General features: G+C 38.9%; 1 protein-coding gene across 5 annotated transcripts in view; it reads right to left on the bottom strand.

Moving 5' to 3' along the window:
* The window catches only part of irf2 (interferon regulatory factor 2), a 28,828-nt gene extending 8,204 nt beyond the window's left edge, over positions 1-20,624 (bottom strand). The window contains exons 1-5 of one of the 5 annotated variants that reach the window (XM_031898639.1): positions 20,293-20,624; positions 13,496-13,587; positions 7,928-8,038; positions 2,381-2,480; positions 168-344 (exon numbers count right to left, since the gene is read on the bottom strand). In XM_031898639.1, coding sequence (XP_031754499.1) covers positions 168-344; positions 2,381-2,480; positions 7,928-8,014 — 364 coding nt within the window. In that variant the 5' untranslated portion in view covers positions 8,015-8,038; positions 13,496-13,587; positions 20,293-20,624. Of the gene's footprint in view, positions 1-167; positions 345-2,380; positions 2,481-7,927; positions 8,039-8,407; positions 8,564-13,495; positions 13,588-19,240; positions 19,906-20,292 lie in introns of those variants that run through there. The other 4 variants (NM_001008013.1, XM_012960351.3, XM_012960350.3 and 1 more) reach the window with 4 other exon arrangements.
* Between the last annotated feature and the right edge of the window lie 417 nt (positions 20,625-21,041).

The raw sequence follows: 21,041 nt of genomic DNA, 5'->3' as shown, positions 1-21,041 counted from the left end.
AGGTGTTGAGGAAAAAAATGTTTTGGCACGGAGGATTAACCATGACATAGGCTCCCTATTCTGCCTGGTAAATACTGCTAAATCACTACAATCTCAAAAAGCAGCACATCACATATAATATTTGTAAGAAAACTATTAAAAAAAAAATAGAAATTCCAGAGGCGTACCTCTTTTTGATGGCCTTTCTGCTACTGGGATCATCCTGTACACCCTGAAAGCATTATTTCCTTTTTTCATACTTTTATCCTTAACTTCTTCAATGTCTGGTAAAGAGTTCATAGCACAGCGAAAGTTTGCTTTCCATGTCTTTGGGTCTGGCTTGTCTATTCCAGGTTGATACTTCCCTTCAAAAAAAAAAAAAAAAAAACCACAAACACAACTTGAGCAGGTATGACTATAAAAGCTTATCTGTAATTACATAAATGTATAGCATCACCTCTGATTATAAGGGCTGTGGCAGACGGAGAGGCTAGTCGCCCGCAAAAATTCTCCCTTGTTGCGGGCGACGAATCTCCCCAAAATGCCATCCAACCGGCGAGTATGTAAATCGCCGGTGGGATGGCATACGTGGCGCCGTGATTTCCCCAAAATCACAGCCCTAATAATCTAATATAGTAAGAACCACCCGCACCAGGGACAGGGAGACAGCAAGTGACACTGCAACTGACAATTTGAAGCCAGAATTGCTGTTGGTGTGTGTGTGTTTATATCAGGGGAGTTAACCAGACAACATGACTACTAGCAATCTCACCCACACTAGAAGTGCCTTCAGGCAAGCAGCAACCCCCTGTGATGGTTTATGCAGACTCAGACTGAATTACTTTGGTCAACCAAATCAATGACATACCCTTGATGATCTGATAAAATAGTTACAGCTTAAGGTGGCCATACACGCACCGATAATATCGTACAAAACCTCGTTTCGTACAATATTCGGTGCGTGTATGGTATGTCGGCGAGTCGACCGATATCGCAGGAAGCTGCTGATATCGGCCGACTCGCCGATCGGACCAGTTGCAAATTTTCGTTGGGCGCCATAGAAGGCGCTTGATAAAAATCTCCCTTCAGCGCTGAATCGGCAGAAGGAGGTAGAAATCCTATTGTTTCTACCTCCTTACCTGCCGATTCAGCCCTGAATGGTGTGTGGCACATCTGACGATGTTTCGATCGCCACGTGTATGGCCAGCTTTAGTCATTAGGATACTGTCTGTACATGTAAAGGACCTGTTATCCAGAATGCTTAGAACCTGGGTTTTTTTTGGATAAGTCTGTTAAAAAATCATTTAAACATTAAGTAAACCCAAAAGGATTGTTTTGCCTCCATTAAGGATTAATTGTATCAAGTACAAGGTTCTTTAGAAAAAAAAAATAATTATTTGCTTATAATGCAGTCTATAGGAGATGGCATTCCTGTAATTCAGAGCTTTCTGGATAACAGATTTCCAGATAACAGACCCTATACCTGTAAATAATATGCAGCCTTTCAGTTTTTGTTGTTTTTCTAAAAAAAAAAAAAAAACATATAGCAACAAATGCAGGTGGAACAATGGTTCAATTTAAGGGACCCATTTGTCCTAAATATGAGGAGTTGTTAACCTTTAAGCTAACTTTTAATATGTTACAGAATGTCTAATTCTAAGCAACTTTTCAATTGTTTCTTTTTTATAGTTTTTAAATTATTTGCCTTCTTCTTCTGCCTCCTTCCAGCTTTCAAACGGGGGTCACTGACCCCAGAAGCCAAAAAACGATTGGTCTACGAGGCTACAATTTTATTGTTACTGTTAGACCATTTTTCTATTAATATTCCAGTCTCTCATTCAAATCAAAGCCAGGTTGCTAGGGTAATTTGGGCCCTAGCAAGCAGATAGCTGCTGAAATACCAAGCTGGAGAGCTTCTACATAAAAAGCTAAATAATAATAAAAAAAAAAAAAAAAGACCAATTGCAAATTGTCTCAGAATAACTTAACTATTAGTATGATATACAGAGTGTAAAAGGTGAACAGCCCCTCTAGGCCTGTGGATAAACGCAGATCAAAAATTATCTCCTATGTTTGAATCATTCCAACCCATTGACTGCACCTGGAGCCACTGTGTTTCAGCACTGAAATCTGCTCCATGTGCCTGCACCCAGGCATGCCCCAACACCTCCCCCATTACTTGTCGATTTCCTGTCAGAGCAGGAAAAGAGGTTGAGGGGGTATCAATGTCTACACTAGAATAGTCAAAAAATGGAATTTGGCTGTTAATGTTACCAGAGGCAGCTTTTTGCAACCCCAATAATGTGCCATTTGAGGAAAGGTCACTTTGCCTCATGACTGAAACATGCATAGTCCAAAAATAAATATTTCATCCATAGAATATAATAAATGAAGTCAATACCTGTGTGTATAGCCCAGTTTCTGAATAAAGGAGCATCCTTATCAACATCCCAGCCATGACGAGCAGCATGCATCCATGGAATCTGAAATATCTTTTTCTCCTGAAAAGTAGATACAAAAGTCTATCAAATCATATCTAGCCAATTATTAACAGTCAAATTACATGTTTACTTTAATACCTTTACCAAAATCGGAAAAGTGAAATCATAGTCTTTTTTAAATAAGGGGGGTTGTTTATACAGAGGGCTTTCAAGGGACTGCTGATTTGTTTTGATTATGTGTGTAGAACCAGCAGAAAGTAAAATATAGATTTACTTTAAATTCATAGTTTCCTATTATTTTTTGTGCAACAAATATAAAAAAAAAATACATATTTCCTAATTAAACAATACGCATGTTCGGCACAAACCAAATACATTAAACCAATGTTGACAAAGGGGGTACATTATTAATAATAAACCAAAATAGCTTCATCTATGTGCGCCATTGAGAAGAGGAACTTTTAGCTTCTGTGCAAAATCAAAAGCTGATCAAAATTTGTCTGATCCTGATGAACCAAAATATTTTTGAAATTGCTGGTTCTTTAACTGAAATGAATGAATGAATGAAACTGAAGGGAGCAGAAGGGGACAGAGTGTAAAGAGAGCAAACTGTGACTATAAAAAAAGCATCACTCCAGTTGTGCAGGGCTGATATGGTATCAGCTCAGAAGCATGCTGCGGGCCTTTAAATCTGCAATAGCAGCAAAATGCAAGAAGAAGAAGCAAAATGCCCCATATTCATTATACTACTCATCTGTACTGGCTCTGACTGGCAGCATCTGTACAAACTACAATATTTCTATCTGAAAATACCTCTCAGTGAATATATCCACTACTACAACTTAAATAAAACAAGAAAATGCAAGAATGAGTGGAAAGCTAAAGAGTCACAGTTCCTACTCATTGTCACTGAATTTGCTACCAGCATACAGACAAGTCAGGCAATATGGCAGACAGATCTTCCTCAAAGCAAATCAGAGGAAATAGTTGGCAGGCACCAATCATACCAAAGTCACTTCTACTGTTGGCCCCCAAGGATATCGTCAAATACACAATATGTGCACAGATTTTATCATTGTCCAACCAAAATTTTCTAACCTGCCCGATCGACTAAACAACTGATCTACATGGTATGAAAATGAATTAAAAAAAAAAAAAAATCCATCATTGCTTTATCATAAAATATAGATAGTTTTAAATGACATGAACACTTTCAGCACAAATCCTATTTATTGTGTCCATTTTCAGCAAACGTGTGATTATAGGCTGTGTACTGCCTCTTTAAGATGTGCTTATTTTTAGAAAGGACTTCCTTAAAGGTTCACAGAAGCAGTACTTTGATGTAGAATAAGTACACTGGAGTTTCAGGAAGTTATAAAAAAAAAAAAAAAAAAAAAACAAGGGATTTTTGCTTCCGTCTTTTATGTGATCTAAGTTATCCAGAAATCTCTGCCGTCAGGGACCACATCAACGTGCCAATGCCGTTCATAATCCGATGGATGCCGTTCCGATGGGCACCCAACACTGCCCATAAAAATAACAGAAAGAGTAAAAGGCATCCCTTGAAATACAGAGAACAAAATAACCATATTTGTAAAAAAAAAAAAACTTAAGCCTCTTGGGCAGTAATGTGTTACCTTCAAAGTATGAACTAGTGCATTTTTCGCATACCAAAAGCAAATTATGCATTCTACTTAAACTCAATGGGCACATTCCTGCCCCTACAGGCAGGGCCAATGTAAGAGTTTTGTCACCAGGGTGTTTTTGTAGCTCCATGGGAGAGTGACAAAATGGCCAAAAATGTCCTGGCCCTATCAAGTAACAGATATGTATTACTCTAAAACACGAACAGCTGCATTTTTGACGGATACACTCCTGTCATATGCCAAGTGAGCTTGCCAACGATTCCAAATCTACCCTAACCTTAAAGGAATACTGTTATGGGGTGAATTATTTGCCATGTAAACAATGTAATTAAGAAATAAAAAATATACCACAAAAATCATGACAGAATGCCTTTATTGGGCAATGGCACTTAAATAAAAAGTAATACTAAAAAATTTTAAGTAAAAGATCTATTCTACCCTGCCCCAATAATTGCTCTTTCCTGCAAACCATTTAGTATTTTGAATGCTTTATTAGAAAATATCGGATATATCCTATACAGAAGGAAGGCTAGGATCGATCAATCGCTCGCCGCATAGTGGATGCTTCCCCTGCATCGCCTTATCGCCTTTGTTCAAATGACCGGAAGCCAAGTTTTAACAGGTATTTTCTAATAAAGCATTCAAAATACTAAATGGTTTGTAGGATAGGGCAATTATTGGGGCAGGGTAAAATAGATTTTTTACTTAAAAATGTTTAGTGTTACTTTTCCTTTAAGGGCAAGAATCCACGTAGCAGTTGAGTAACCCGCAATAGATCTCTGCTATGGCGGGCAACAAACTGTTCTGAAAAGGCTTTTCACTGGCAACAATAGGAGTTGCCAGTGGAAAGCCCTTTGCATCGCCTTTGCGTGACTTCAGGGAAAATAAGCAATGCGACTCCTATTGTTGCCAGTGGAAAGCCTTATCGGAGCAGTTTGTCGCCCCACGATAGCAGAGATCTATCACGGGTGTTTCTACCCATCAAGCCATGGGAAATTGTGCTTTCTGCAGGCGACAAAGCACCCCCAAAAAACCTTTTCATTGCAAACCATAGGGAAATGCCTTTTGCATTTATGCATGATTACATTATTTGTTTAACCTGTAGCAATTCCCACAATTCATAATGAAAAGGCATTTTTAGATGCTTGGTCACCCACAGAATAGCAATTTTCTATTGCAAAACAAAGTGCCCCATGTGCCATGGCCCTAACAGGGTAATTTAATTTGTTTTTCACTAGAAAACCCAATGAAATACATATTTATCAGCAAACACCAGCTCTTTTTAATGTGGCTAGTACAATGCAGCAATGTCTTCTGAAAGGAATGCAAGCAACTGTACATACTGATATGGTAACCACAGTGTATTGCTACACCCTGATGAACAACTATTGCTAAGCCACGTGAGTGTGTAGTGTCCTGGTATCGTGGGCTGACTTTATGGGTAATAAGCAGAAAGCAGCATTGATACACCACTGATTTATACATGTTACACAGCTATTTGTATCCAGAAAAAAGACACATCCATCGATAGAGGGGGAAAAAATACTGCTGTTCGTGTTCTCATGCCTTTAATCTGGTTCTGCTGGTTAGGATATATGGTCATTATAACAACATATACATTATATATTTATTTAAACTGGAGTAAGCTGATACCCAAGAGCGCTCCTAGTTAACAAACTCTCAAATATAACTCAACTGGTCTAACTGGAAAATAAGTATCATATATCTTTCTGCTATGCAATATTCAGTTGCATACAACTGGCTATCTGCATTTCATGCTGTTAAAAAGAAAAAAAAAGCCTGGGGTAAACAATACATATAAATGATTGTTATCAACTTCTGTGTGCTGAGTAAACACCAGCTAAAGGTAAGTTACACAAGGCTGATAAACACAGGATATGCATCCATATGCGTTGCCCTTTACACAGCCAACAGTACATGCAGAAAATAAGAAATCCTCAATTTATTTATTTATATTTTGCATATTTATAAACCATGGCATTTGGTTATATGTATCAGGCTTTCCTACACAATAAAAACTAACTACTGTTATGCTTACATCCTTTTTTCTTTGTTTTTTTGTTGGGGATAAATAAGTAGATTACTTACGAAGTGAAAAAAATATAAACATTGGTAGCTAATGCCATAGAAAATAGCGGTATGCACTGACGCTGAAACAGCGGTCATTTGCTGAAATTCAAAACAAATACCCAACTCACGATTCTTTGAATACCTACAAATTCTCCACTTTATACAGGCTAAACCTCCCAAAAGATCCATCCCTCCTGTCTCTCACCCCCTTTGAGAAACTCTGCATGACAGGCCTCCCACGGAGAGCCTTGATCTCCACTTTGTATAGACTCTTAACTACCCTCCCTGAGGATCCCTTCCCCAAACATTCTTATATGTTAAAGTGGGAAGAAATCACTTCCACGACCCTTCCCCTAGATGAATGGGCAGATATCTGGGACAATGCGAGACGAACAGCGACTTGTGTTAGACAAAAGGAAAGCATATATAAAACTATGTTTTTCTGGTACGATACACCTGTTAAACTTAGCCATATTTTCCCGGGCACCTCTCCACTGTGCTGGAGAAATTGTGGCGAACAGGGAACCTTACAGCATACCATGTGGCATTGCCCCATAATATCATCACTGTGGAAGGAAATAGAGGGCATACTCTCCAGAATCCTGTTCAAAGAAACTCCACTTGACATCTATACTGCTCTTGTGGGTAGGCCAATTTTAGACAATAAAGCCGTGGAGCAGAAGCTAACAAACTTCGTTCTAACAGCCACCAGACTGGCGATTACTAAAAAGTGGAAGGACCCCGTACCCCCTAGACTAGGGGATGTGCTTCTGAGTGTGAGGGACATGAGGGAGATGGAACTCATGACGGCCAATATTTACGACCGACGTAAACAATGGGAGAGGGTTTGGTCCAGATGGGATTATTATATAGCCAACATAAGGAGATAAAGTAAGACACATCCCATACAGGACTAACCTCTTATCTGACCTACAACCATAACCCTCCACTCTCCCCCTCCCAAGGGACCCACACTTTTCTCTCCCTGTATATTCCCCCCTTTCCTTTGTTCCCCCCCTTCCTCTCCTCCCTTTTCAGTATTATTTGCAATTGCAACTGTTACTTTTTACATTATATTGCTAATGATTGCTGCCAAGTGTCAAGAAACAGGCCTTTTCTATACTTTGTGATATGGTCAATCTACCAGACCTGTATAATTGTATTGTTATATTGCCATTATTGACCTTTTGAATGCCTGTCATGACTAAAATGCATAAAAAACCAATAAAAATCTAAGTTACAAAAAAAGAAAATAGCAGTATGAATACACCAAAACTATTACTACGTGAAAAACAAATGCTAAATATTTTGCCTATAAATTAACTGTATAAATAATGCAAATGAAACACAAAATATTTTGATATGATATTATAGAAATAGTTTGAATACATGAAAAACAACTATAGCAGGCTTGTGGTCTACTGTCAAGAATGCTTGGGACCTGGAGTCCACTAAGGGCTAGGACACACAGAGCTACTAGTAGCAGCTATTTGTCACGGATACAAAAATAGAAAATGACAGATAATAATTTATCCCCCACCTTCATGATTTGTCCATTCACATACACAAAAATAACCCCTGTCCTTGGAAACATGCAAAACAAAGGTTTGCCTTTGTATGTCAAATTTTTAGGAGCAGAACAGAACCAAAGCATATCTGAGACAAGCAACTGACCACCAGAATATTGTCGAGCTGTTGGCACTATGGTCCAGACCACAGACTATTCTGACATAGCTTACACATACTGAAATACACAGGCAAAAATCTTACCTTATTTAACCATTTTAAACCAGGAATTAGATCTTTATTTATTTGTTCTTCTAGCCAAGGTCGCATTCGCATCCTTTCTACTGGCATTGTTCCAAGATGACAAGAATGCAACTGTAAAAAATGAATAAAAATTTTATTAAATTATGTCATAAAAAGAAATATAAATGTACTATATAAAGCCAATAAATGAATTGGTGTAATAAAGTATGTAATCTTTCCAGTTACTTCTATTGCTAACGCAATTCATAATAACCATCCTAGGTCACTGTATGTATTAGGAAAACGTGAATGATTTTTCTATTACTGTTTTCTAAAGCATTCTGCCGAGTATTCTAAAGGGAGGCAGATGTGCAGGATTACGGACAATTCTAGGTGTTAATTGGTAGGTGCCATTTGTTTCTGAAAATAACTTTCAATGATAATTTACTGTTTGTACATGTAAAGTAGATCACATATAGTCTGTCATTTTCTTTTACTTACTGCATGGCAGGATAGCCAGATGATTCCCCAAGATGACACTGCAGCAGGCTTTGGATTGCCAGAACTATACCAGCTGCTCAGAGACTCTGTGACAACTAGCTAATGCTTCTGTGTGGCTTTTGTGCTCATAGTCAATGAGCAATATTACTGCCCCTCCTGATAATTCCGGTGACAGAGTATCACAATATAACATTATACTAATAGTAAAGGGTAGATTAAGAGGCAAATAAATATCCAATACTTATTTTATTATTATGCTTTATTTATACATCGCTGGAGCTTACAATCTGAGGACCCTTTCACTTTTACAAACATTAGCGTAAATTTTTATTAGGAGCCATTTAACCTTTTTTTTTTTAAGGTAGGTGTAGGTGTGTGCGTGTGTGTGTGTGGTGTGTGTGTCCGCAGTGCTTTCTCATATTATCACCCCCCCAAATATTCACACCAAGACAATAGTACTGAATTCAATTCAATGTAAATGTGCAAAGGGCATAAAAGATATTATCCTTTATTTTAAATGGCACTGTACTCTGAACCCCAAACAATACACCTCCATGAGAAACTAATGACAATACACAGATAAATATATTTATTGTTAATTTGTTTTTATAAAGTGAAATCATTGTAAAATTTGATTTGCTTTATTATAAAGTGCCAATGATAAGAAATATAGCAAAAGATCTGATATAAAATGGTGGAGGGGCTAGTGCGATATGTGGAAATACAGTTCCTTATCAGTCATAAAACTGATATTGAAAGCAAACTGTTTACATGACCTTTCACAAACAAGGATACTACGTGTATGCCTTGGCACAATGCTCACTGTCACATCACAAGACGCTGGTAAACAGGCATTGCAGTAAGTGTTCAGCCTACTCATTTACACAAAGGTTTATATTAGGCAGCACAACTCTGAAGCCAAGATACTGAGAGGAAGAGAGGAACTCAAGATGCAGAAAGCATTATTTTCTTAATTATAAAGCTATGTAAAATAAAGGATGGTTTTTAAAAACCATCAGCACTTTAACACCACAGTACAACGTTTAACATCCTAAATATTAATGATTCTATGCTAATGTGCGACACATGTGAAATGTTAGAGTCCATTTGAAAAAAAAATCTGTCTAAAAAGCAAATTAACAGCCGACACTTGATAATAAATTCGCCCTGTCTCTTACAATTCCATACTCTATTTTTCTATCCCTTATACTCTATTGCAAAATGGTTGGCAGTCAGCCCTCACCTGACCAAGACTCCAGTTCCCACAATACCCTAAAAGTTCTGTGGTTAAAGGACCAGTAATAACAAAAAGGGTTCTTTTTACGTCTTCTGTGCCTTAGTTTACATATGCTAATTAGGATTTGGATTAGATTTTTAGTGCATCCCTAATTTAAAGTTTGTATCTGTTGATCTTCAACCTATAAATACATCATTTCTAAAGCAAACACAGAACTTTTACCAGTGTGGGGTAACAGTAAATTAGATTTCATTTTTTGGTGTTACTGTTCCTTTAAAGGGATTGTTAACTTTTAGTATGATGTACAAAGTAATGTTGTAAGTAATTTGCAATTGATCTTCATTTTTTATTATTTGTAGTTTAATTATTTCAGTTTTTATTCAGCAGCTCTCCAGCTAGGAGTTTCAGCAGCTATTTGGTTGCTAGGATCCAAATTTTCTTAGCAACCAGGGTGTGGTTTGAATGAAAGACTGATATATGAATAGGAGAGGATCTGAATAGAAAAATAAGTAATATAAAGTAACAATAACAATTAAACTGTAGCCTCACAGAGCAATAGTTTTTTGGCTCAGGGGTCAGTGAACCCCATTTGAAAGCTGCAGAGTTAGAAGAAGGCGGCAAATAATTAAAAAACTATGAAAAACAAATAATGAAGACTAATTGAAAAGTTGCTTAGAAAAGGCCATTCTATAACATAATAAAAGTTAACTTGAAGGCGAACCACCCCTTTAACAGATTTGAGAAGAACAAGATTAAAGAAGCATGCAAGGAATTGTGGGAACTGGAGTTTTGGCTGGATGATTTCAGATGGATTGCCTGTAGTTTGGCAAACTGAAAAGGAAATAGCAATGAACAGATAAAATCTGCTTTCGAATGCAATTTTACGTAACTGAAAATGTTTACTATTTTAGATTAACGTATGCTGATAAATTTCTTACAATTACAATCCTTTATTATGCCTAAAAAGCCCACCTTTCCTGTGCATTTATATATATATATATTTATTTCTTATAACACTTGTCCTCCCTGTGTATAATTTTGTATTTTTTAAGATTGTACAGTGCTGCGTACCCTTGTGGCGCTTTATAAATAAAGTTATACATACACCTTGCTCGAAGTCATCACTGGTGTGCGCTCCCTTTGCCTAGATTATGTAATAGAGCTAACTGGCATTCAAAAGAACAGACCCCACCACAAAGCATGCAACCAGGGAGACACACTGACACAAGGGGGATCATGTAACTTCATCACTTCAGGTAAATTGAATCATTAAGTGACTGTAGGATTATACATTCTTACCATGAGAAGATTATGGGATTGTTTTCAGCATAATCCCCCTGACACATAAAGCTAGCCATTTATGGGTGCCTCAGGATCCACTCGTTTAGAAAACTCACCAAACTAGTGGAATTTACCAGGTATGCCTGCTTTAAACCAGTTTACAGGGAAATGGTGAGTACCATTTAAAGGGCATATTTATTAAAGGGGTGGTTCACCATTATTTTACATTTAAGTTACAGAATGTCCTATTCCCAGCAACTTCGCAAATTGGTCCTTATTTTTTTTTTTTTTTTTTTGTTATAGTTTTTGAATTATTAGCCTTATTCCCAGATTTCAAATGGGGGTCAGTGACCCCAACACCAAAAAAATGATTGCTCTGTGAGCTTACAACTGTATTATTATGGTTACTTTTAATTGCTTATCTTTATATTCAGGGCTCCTCCTATTCACATTCTAATATCTCATTCAAACCAGTCTGGTTGCTAAGGTAAACAAGACCCTAGCAATCAAATAGCTACTGAAATTCCAAATTGAATAGCTGCTAACAAAAAGCTGGTAACTGAAAAAAAAACAAAAAAAAAAAAACAATTCCATGTGTCACAATATCAATGTCTACATCATACTAAAAACCCCATTAATATCAGAGAAACATTACCAGCAATCAGCAATTAAACAGTCACCTACAAGTTAAGGTGGCCATGAAAGGTCAGATTTAAGATGCCAATTTGAGTCCTTTAGGGCCGTGACACACGGGGAGATTGGTTCTGCCACAACAATTCTCCATTGTGGCAGGAGACTAATCTCCTTGCAATGCCATCCCACCGGCTAGAATGTAAATTGCCGGTGGGATGGCATACGCGGCGCCGTGATTTGCCAAAGTTTCCTCTTATGCAACTTCAGCAAATTAGTCGCCCATGACAACGGAGATTTGTAGAGGCGCAACTAATCTCCCCATGTGTCACGGCCCTTAGACGGATTTGCCAGCTTATCTGCTCATGTATGGGACACCTCAATGGGCCTCCCCAATCGATATCTGGACAAAAAAATCAGCTAAACCCAAAAAAATCAGCTAGGTATTGATCAAGCATGTTTGACTTTCCCATTGGATCAGTACTGCATTGGCTCATTGATTTGGTCCTAGCTCTGATAGTGCCCATGCCTGAGATTGTAATGCAATTATTTGGCTCCAGAGCCAAACAACTGATTTAAGCCTGATATTGTCCACCTTAGGTAGACATATTGGGAGATGATATGGTCATTTGGCAACCTCGCCAAACGAGCAGATCTTAAAATGTATGGCTACCTTTAGAAAATAAATTATGGCAATGTTTGTCTCCAATGTTAATAAATAACCCTCAGGGGTTGTCACCTGACTGGTATTTTACAGGCTGAACCAGTTAAAAATTTTATGTGATCTCAAAGAGAGAAAAATAGAATATATAGGAACATAGGTTGAAACTCAGCAGGCCTTCATGTATTAAGGTAGTGCGACAAAATATTCACAAGCCCCTTTGCTAACCAAAGCATTGACATGCACTGTAAGTCACATGAGCCCTGACAAGTTAATTACACTTTGTCTGTCAGAACAAATGATTATCTGATATTATCACATGACAAAAGGCTGGATTATATCTAATCTGTACTATATAAATGAATAACGACCTAGTAGCATGAACAAGCATGTGACACATCAACATGCATGGGAATGTTCCTGTCAAAACACATGGTAACATATAACACACTAATTTTTTCCCCCCCCACCAGTTGTGTTTACTCTTCCCAAAAACAGACATGCTTATCTAGAAGCAAGCCATGAACAGATAAATGAGCATATAACCCTAAGGGCTCTGGCACACGGGGAGATTAGTCGCCCGCGCCAAATCTCCCTGTTTGCGGGCGACTAATCTCCCCGAAATGCCATCACACCGGCGAAAATGTAAATCACCGGTGGGATGGCATACACGGCGGTGCAATTTCAGTGAAATCACAGAAGTTTCCTCTCAAGGCAACTTCCGCAATTTCACTGGGAACCAGCATTTATTTGATCTCGCAATTAGTTTTTAATTGCTTAGGTGAATACAAAGAATAGTTCAAAGTACTTTTTCAATAAAGCTATGTAAGGCATCATGGACAGTAAGAGAATATGTTAAGCATTCATAAAACATTTATATAAAGACTAAGAAAAAAAACACAGTTCTGCAATGTTACAGGGTGTTGTTTGTGTATTGATTTAGTTGGTACAGGTATGGGATACCATATCTGGAAACCCATTATCCAGAAAGCTCCAAATTATGGAAAGGCCATCTCCACTCCATAACTCAAAAAGTAAAAACATATTTCTTTTTTTTTCCATAAGAACAAATCAGTGCTTGTACTTGATCCAAACTAATATAATAATGAATCCTTTTTGGAGGCAGGCAAAAACAATTCTATTGGATTTATTTAATATTTAAACTACTTTTTAGTTGACAAAGTATGGAGATACAAAATACAGAAAGACCTCTTATCCAGAAAATCCCAAGCATTCTGGATAACAGGTCCTATACCTGCATGAAACAGTCATGATTTACCTCCACTTTATGGCTTTATATTCAGCCTTTTTGCCCCTTCTCTCAGATCATAATAATATCCATAAACAGGTCTATTTCCCTCTGCATGCTGCCTACTAGTTTTTACTTGTTTGCCACAAAGGAGAAAAACTAGAAAAAAAAAGACAAAAAAAACAAAAAAAAAGGGGCACTGTATCTGTGAAGTTTTGCTCTTTTCGTCAGTTTGTAGACATTACTATTACCCTTGATGATGTTAACATTTACTCTCATGCACACCCAGCCCAGTCAGGGACTCCTTGAGCAACAAAGCAGGTGGGAAATTCCCTTGGAAATCCCCAGGCTCCTCCCACTTTCAGGACTTGACAGTTCAGCACCTTTGCTAACACAGGGCAAAGGACTTACACCAGCAATAACTAACATTACATGAATAAAGTCCATTTGCCAGGCATAAGATAATACAAAATTCTAAACTGATTCATGAGTTTGTGTCAAATCTTAAGTCTTTAGGTCAGTTCACACCAAACAGCATTGTAACTCTCCACTATCTGATGTGCTTTTTATCTGCCCCCCTGAAAAGCAGTAAAAGTAAACTGCTGGTTGCTACAGGTTACTGAATAACTTTAACCATGTTTCCACTAAACATTTGTGATTAAAAATGCATTTTTCGTGAGGAAAGTCACAAATACAGTACTTATATTTTATTGCTAAATAAATGTATATCAGTCAATATCTATGTGGGCAGCATACCATGTTGTGATGTGAGTTTGAACAAGTGGATGAAAAACAAAAGATACATAAGACAGGTCGAGGTGTGGTATAACTGAATAATGAGACCAGGCTTTCAGCAAGTCATTAGGCCTGTTACTAATTGTTCAAACAATTGTGGCTTTTGTTGCTTCATTTTAAATAATCATTTGATCAGCAGCTGAACTATAACTCCTTAACTTGTATCACTGCTTATGAATGGCACTGCTAACATCACACAGGGTTTACTGCAATGTTTTTTTTTTTTTTGTAAACTTCCTTCCTTCTACTTCCTTTTTAAGTACTAATAATAGAGCTCTCTGTTGGCTATGAAATGATCTAGAGTCAGACATAGTACATTATACCATACAAGCCCATTTAAAGGACAAACATATGAAATAAGCATATAGAGTTAGACACACTCATTTGTGAATACTACTCGATAAAGCAGCACACAAGCCAGCTCTAACCTTCCTCTGTGTGTGTGTAAATGCATTACTATCAGTGACCCACCAACTGAGCTTGTCATGTCATTATTAGTGGCCTACCCACTGCCTGACTGCATATGCCCCCCAACACCAGTGCCAAGTGCTAGGGTGCTGCAATATACCACATAATATATCTTGTTATATTCATTAAGGGGGGGGGTTCTTACATCAGAAGCCTTTTATACAGGATGCATTTCCTCTTAATGTTTCAAGGCTTCTGGACTGAGCTATAAAATCACAGAAACCTAGAACAGTGCTTCTAAGGAAGTGGCTACCAGCAGACAGAAACAATGCCTGGGCATCTAGCCTTGCAGCAGTTACACAATGATGGCAAAAGCTGGCAGAGAAAACTGAGTATTTTAAGGTCTCTCTTTAAAAAAAGATATAATTTAAAAAAATTAAAAAGGAGAACACTTTCTGCATTTTTTCCAATTTGAGAAAGATACTTAGTCTAGGTCATGGCTTTGCACATTCCAACTACCTACATTTTTACTCCTGGCTTATAACATTTTTGTGATGTTTTGTAATTCAAGCTGTAGCCCCCAGCTTATAATGACATACATATATTTAGTAAATTGTAACAGCTATCCACATTGTGTATTTCAGCAACCTGAGCAATCTATGTGCTCAGTCTATGTGCCCAGCAGTACTTTGTTAATTGATAACAGAACAGACTATGACAATGAGCTTAAACCAACAGGGAGAAACTCAATAACCTCCAAACTGCTGTTAAACATCAATGCTCTAAAAACACTATAATTATTTAGACCTTTTTTTGTGTGGGGGTGAGTGTTGCTTGCTAAACCTGTTTTCCAGCATTAGATAGTATCACTTTGCAGTAACGTGACCAGAATATAACAAGGCTACATTCCTCCTAAGCACTCCAATATAAAAAAAAAAACAAAAAACAATATTTATACATAGTATTGTTTCTGGATAATATATACCATGCCTATAATATGATTTATCAAATACAAGAAAATAATTGTACATACAAGTGTTTCCTGAAGATCCAAAGCTTATGCTTCCTTTATAGAACTGTGAGCTGTTCTCAGTTATAGTATTTTTGCTACTATGTTACAATGTTCCTTTCCATCCTGTCAAACCAACTAAGAATACAATATTGCAAAGATACCTCCAGGAAAATCAATTCTAGTATGCCTGCAATACATTGTATTCCTCTGTATGGACAGAACAAAGCAATTCCATTGGCATTAGTAATAAAACACAGCATGTTGCTACTCGACTTTCTGGTATAAGCTGCTGTGTGTGACTGCGGCCTGGGCACAAGCATCCAACTTGCACACAGAAAGCTTCTGTCTCCACTCCTTTGGCATTTCAGCAGTGACTAGCTGCACCTTACATCAACGAACCAACACATTCAATTGTTTTCAATTAAAAAAAAATATATAGACATAGTTCAGCTTAATGGACATATTATGTGGAAAATTAAAAATTGGCATGCAGTAAATAATAAACTGAACCCACAGACTGACGTGTTTCAGTTATTTTAGACTGTAACCTTTATTAAATCAGGGACTTTTTACCCAATGCAATGGTCACCATTCATATTTAATTTATAGGGTTGGGGTATACACTCTTCTGTTATACAGCATTGCGGAATATGTTGTCATCTGATAATAACTATTAGTTACCGTATATTGGTGAAACTACAAAAACTAGCTGGACAAACCATAGCTGTTGCTGTCACACTTGGCAAAGGAAATGCCAATACCACCAATACCACCCTGTGCCTACAGGCAGTGACATTAATGGCAGCCACCTGTCACTGTGCACATGAAGCCGATTTCCACCACATGTGCGTCAGTGTGCAACATAAGCTTAAGAGTCTAGTTATAGTAAAAAAAAAAAAAAAAAAAAAAGAGGCTACCAAGGGCATTAAAGTCCACCCCCCCCAGAAGCCTACAAATACCCATGCACTTAACTCATCAAAAAATACACCATTCATACAATATTAACAGGGATCTAAATCCTTCATAAATTTCTCAGTTCTCCAACCAAAAATGTCACCAATAAAACTTTTGTATGTTTAATTGTAGTTAGCAGACACCAATTGTACGAAAGTGACTTCCATTGTAGGCCCCTCAAGGATATCGTCCAATACACAATACATACGCATATTTTATCATTATATGACAAAAATTTCTAACCTGGCTGATTGACTAAATTACCGCTCGCCATTGTACGGAAATTATGATTAGGACGATAACTCGAAGCCCACACACGTTCTGAAAATCATACGAAACCTTTACTTATAGATGCAAAGGAATTTATCAATGAAAATGCTGCTTATGAGCACTTTGGTCAGTCATCTTGCTTATCTTACACAGTGCAATACATATATAAACATGGGGAGTACATTCCTTATCAGCACAAGAAAAACTGTTTTTAATGCTTCCAATTCTCTTTGGAAAAATGAAGAACATGGAGACTTTCTCACTGGTGTCTCTGACACTTGGCTCTTAACCTTCATTGTAACTGCACTTAGTATTTATTATTGTAAGGGTCCTGGTTTGTTCTATCAATTTACTGTGTACTGTACAGTGCTGCATACGTAAGCAGTGCTATATAAATAAAACTAATGCATTCATACACCTTGACATGCATTCTGCATCAACCAAAAACAATTATGACTGGGGCCAAAAAGCCTTACAAAATGAGAGTAAATATATATTTCAGTAAAAGATACATGACTTTAGAATTTAAGGTGAAGACACACAGAGCTACTAGTAGCAGCTACTTTTTTACAGTTACTTAAGGGCAGTGGCACACGGGGAGATTAGTCGCCCCGCAACAAATCTTTATTGCCGCGGGCAACTAATCTCACCGACTAGAATGTAAATCGCTGGTGGGATGGCATACGCATCACTACGGTTTCCCGAAGTCGCCCGAAGGTTCCTTGAGAGGCAACTTTGGGAAATCATAGCAACGCATATGCCACCACACCGGCGATTTATATTCTTGCCCGTGGGATGGCATTGTGGGGAGATTAGTCACCCGCGGCAATGAAGATTTGTTGCAGAGCAACTAATCTCCCCGTATGCCACTGCCTTAACTCCAGAAAATACCTTGCCATAGACAATACTAAGAATTGCCTCTGCTAAAACACACGTAGAGACAATTATCAGTAAATTATCTTATGATGATGTGTTTATGTTATAACTTTAATTTACAGGGACAGATACATTTAAGTTTGAGGTAATAGTGCATGTAACTATTTAACCTGCATATACACCCAAAATTCCATGCAACTGCAGTTTAAACCAACGAGAAATAGGATTAACCCCCCCAGTCTCTGGAGCTATTAAATCACCCAAGCAAATCACCTAGAATCACAACGTGTGCCATTGGCCTTACAGGTTAGTTAAAGGTCAACTAAAGCCCAACTAAATAAAATATTCAATTTAATTGCATGGATGCATAGTGCTTTTGCAATCCCTCCAAAGAACAGCAAGATTTTTCCCCTGAACAGACTTTCCAAGTTCCTCCTTGCAGCCTGCATTCTTAGAATTGATACCATAACAGAAGGCTGTAACCTGAGGCACATCAATTTCATTGTTTTGACAGGCAGCACAACAATTCCATACAGTTTTTACTGCCATACTACCTAAATATAACATTTGGGCCTTTGCTATTGTAATTAGGCTGACTATTCAGTAACTTAAACAGAACTGATGAATTAAATACTCAACACACACAGAAACAAACAAAACCAAATGTCCCCACAGTTTTTCCTACCACCCTGAGACAGGTTACAATTAAGCTAAGTAATCTCCGCCTCTTCAAAAACTATAGGTATAGTGTTGGCTAAAAAAACATAACCATAGGTATTTTTCTACAATAACCCTACTTTTTCATGTTTTTCTGACACTTTTGAAAAAGTTAAATCAGTGTCCTAACTACAGGGCAACTGAAGTTTGGGCTGAAGTTAATCTATCAGGATTGGTTACCAGGAGTTGTAGGAAAGGCTGCAGGTTGCATTTGCCATGACACTAACAAATAAGGACTGTGGGATAAGAGCTGCAGTACTGCTACCTTCTCATACCCTTAGGGCCTGTATTGCCTTGCCCTCAAACCGGCCCTTATGCCAAACCTTCAGGAGTGCCAGGGCAGGGGCCACAGCAGGGATACCGCAAAGCAACATAAATACATGAGCATGTACACTGGTAGCAGATACAGTCTTAAGATAAAATAAATTATCTTCACACAAACAGCAGCAGAGATAGCGACAGAACCATAGTGTGGCCATGGCAGTATGGACATTGGTAAATATATATATTAATTTCCCTTGAGGAAAGATAACTTGGATACACGGAGATGGCAAAAACAACTACAACTGCACTTTAATTAGTTTGTCTTTCTCAAAAGCTAATGCCAAAAGGCACAGCCCCTGAGGCTTACACATTCCCTGTGCGTGTTCCAGGCTGGTAGCCTGTCTTGCCACATAGCAACGGAACCGTGCCGGGTATTGTACATTACTCTACGTGCGCTGCTGGCGGGGCCTGGGACTCACTCAAAATGGAGGCCAGTGGGCAGGCCTGCGCGCCGAGAGACTACACCCGGGATCGGCCCGTAGGCAATGCAATAACAGGGTATGCAGCCTATGTACGCAGCTCCATCTTCCCTGCTTGCTGGGGCTGAAGAGCCATACGTGGATCACAAGATGCTTGCTTCTGAAATGGCGCCCGAGAATTCTAAGCACAGATGACTCGCCTCAGTAGCCATAACAGCAGCAAGAACGCAACCCCATCCCTTGCCCCAGAAAGCTATCACACTTTGCAACACGTCTTCTGATCTCTGTGACCCAAAGGGATCCCTGGGAATTGTAGTTACGGAAGCCCCCAAGCCGCGACTAGTTTCCCTACACAACGTTTCCCCCAGCCAGGCTGCTGTATGCAGGAATGTGCGGCCCCCCGGCTGCTGTTACACTGCAACTCGGAGTGGGGTAGCTGTGGAAGTTGTGCAGCAGCTGGAAATGCGCAGACATTCCTGCCTGCAACACAATCTCACTGGCTTACCCACCGGGGGGCTATTTTAAAGGCGTTTACATCAATGCCGTAAATAGCAGAAAGTCAGCTGGGCGAGCAATCAAATTACATGTAATAATAATGGGGGGCATGCAGGCTTGCGTACACACGGACTGCCCTACAGCAATTCTCCATATGAAGGTTTCAGTGCGGTGGTGAATACACCAGTGCAGTAAATTGTTCGGGAAAGAACTACAATTCTCTGCCTACAGCCCAGCAATGATCTCATTCCCCATCTTATCCTGCCAGGCCGGACTCACCCAAAGCACAAGCACCCCCTCCCCCCCAAATCCAAAAGTGAAAATAAAAGTCTGCCTCCTGCCCCAGCAGCCCTTCCGATCTGCCCTATTCTGCTCATTTCTCTTTACACAGCAGCTCCCTGCTCGCCTCTCTGCCGCTGCCTCACTGTACAGCTCCTCGCCCAAACAACACTTATTACATATAGCCATTTACAGTTTGGCATTTGCCCGCAGCTCTGATCGCTCGGCGAGTTCTAGTGCATACTGCCCAGAAGGGGTGCAAAATGGAAGTTACATACCAGCACTAAATGATCGCAGGATCAAAACTAAAAGTGACGGCTCCAGATCGAAAGCAAAACAAGGAGAGAAAAGTGTGTGTGAGAGAGAGGGCTCAGGCAAGAAGTCTCTCCCCCCTCCCTGCTGATGCTGGATTTGTTTGTTTCGGGTTTACTCAGCACAAGGACAGGGAGGGGAGGGTTTGCTTTCTATAGTGCGGAAGCTTCTCTCTGGCTCCTGCAGCTGCTGCCTTCCCATTGGCCAGGCCGGCCCCAAGCCCAGAGATTCTCAGAATAAGGCAATTTCATTTTCACTTCCCTGTTGCTGCTCTCAGCACAGCGGCGGCAGTTTGCGTGAGGCGGCTGCAAACCTGCCCCTGGCTCTGACAAAGGGCGGACTCTAGCTGCCTAAGCAAATCACCCCATCATTTATAGCTGAAATAGACTTTAATTTCACATTCAGTCAATAACTGTACACAAGTCTGCAGCTCTATTAGCCAGTCAGTATATGTACACAAAATACTCTTTAGCACAGTGTGGAAAACCCAATCAGATTCAACTAGAAATCAATAAGGGTTTTCTTTATCAACGTTAAGGAAATTTGCACCTGCAAAATATTATTAAAACCAATCGCAATTTTGCATTCATTGTTTTACCTGAAGCTGGCTAAGAAAAAGGGATTTGCTAATGGTTGCTATGGGTTACTGTTCCCAGTACTAGTCTGACCAGTGTTTTTCTTTATTGTGTCCTGTTAGTTTGTAGGCCAGTGGCCT

The sequence above is a fragment of the Xenopus tropicalis genome, chromosome 1 (genome assembly GCF_000004195.4).
Source record: "Xenopus tropicalis strain Nigerian chromosome 1, UCB_Xtro_10.0, whole genome shotgun sequence".
Classification (NCBI taxonomy): Eukaryota; Metazoa; Chordata; class Amphibia; order Anura; family Pipidae; genus Xenopus; species Xenopus tropicalis.
Note: the sequence above shows the minus strand (reverse complement) of the source record. Positions and strands in the feature narration are given on the sequence as shown.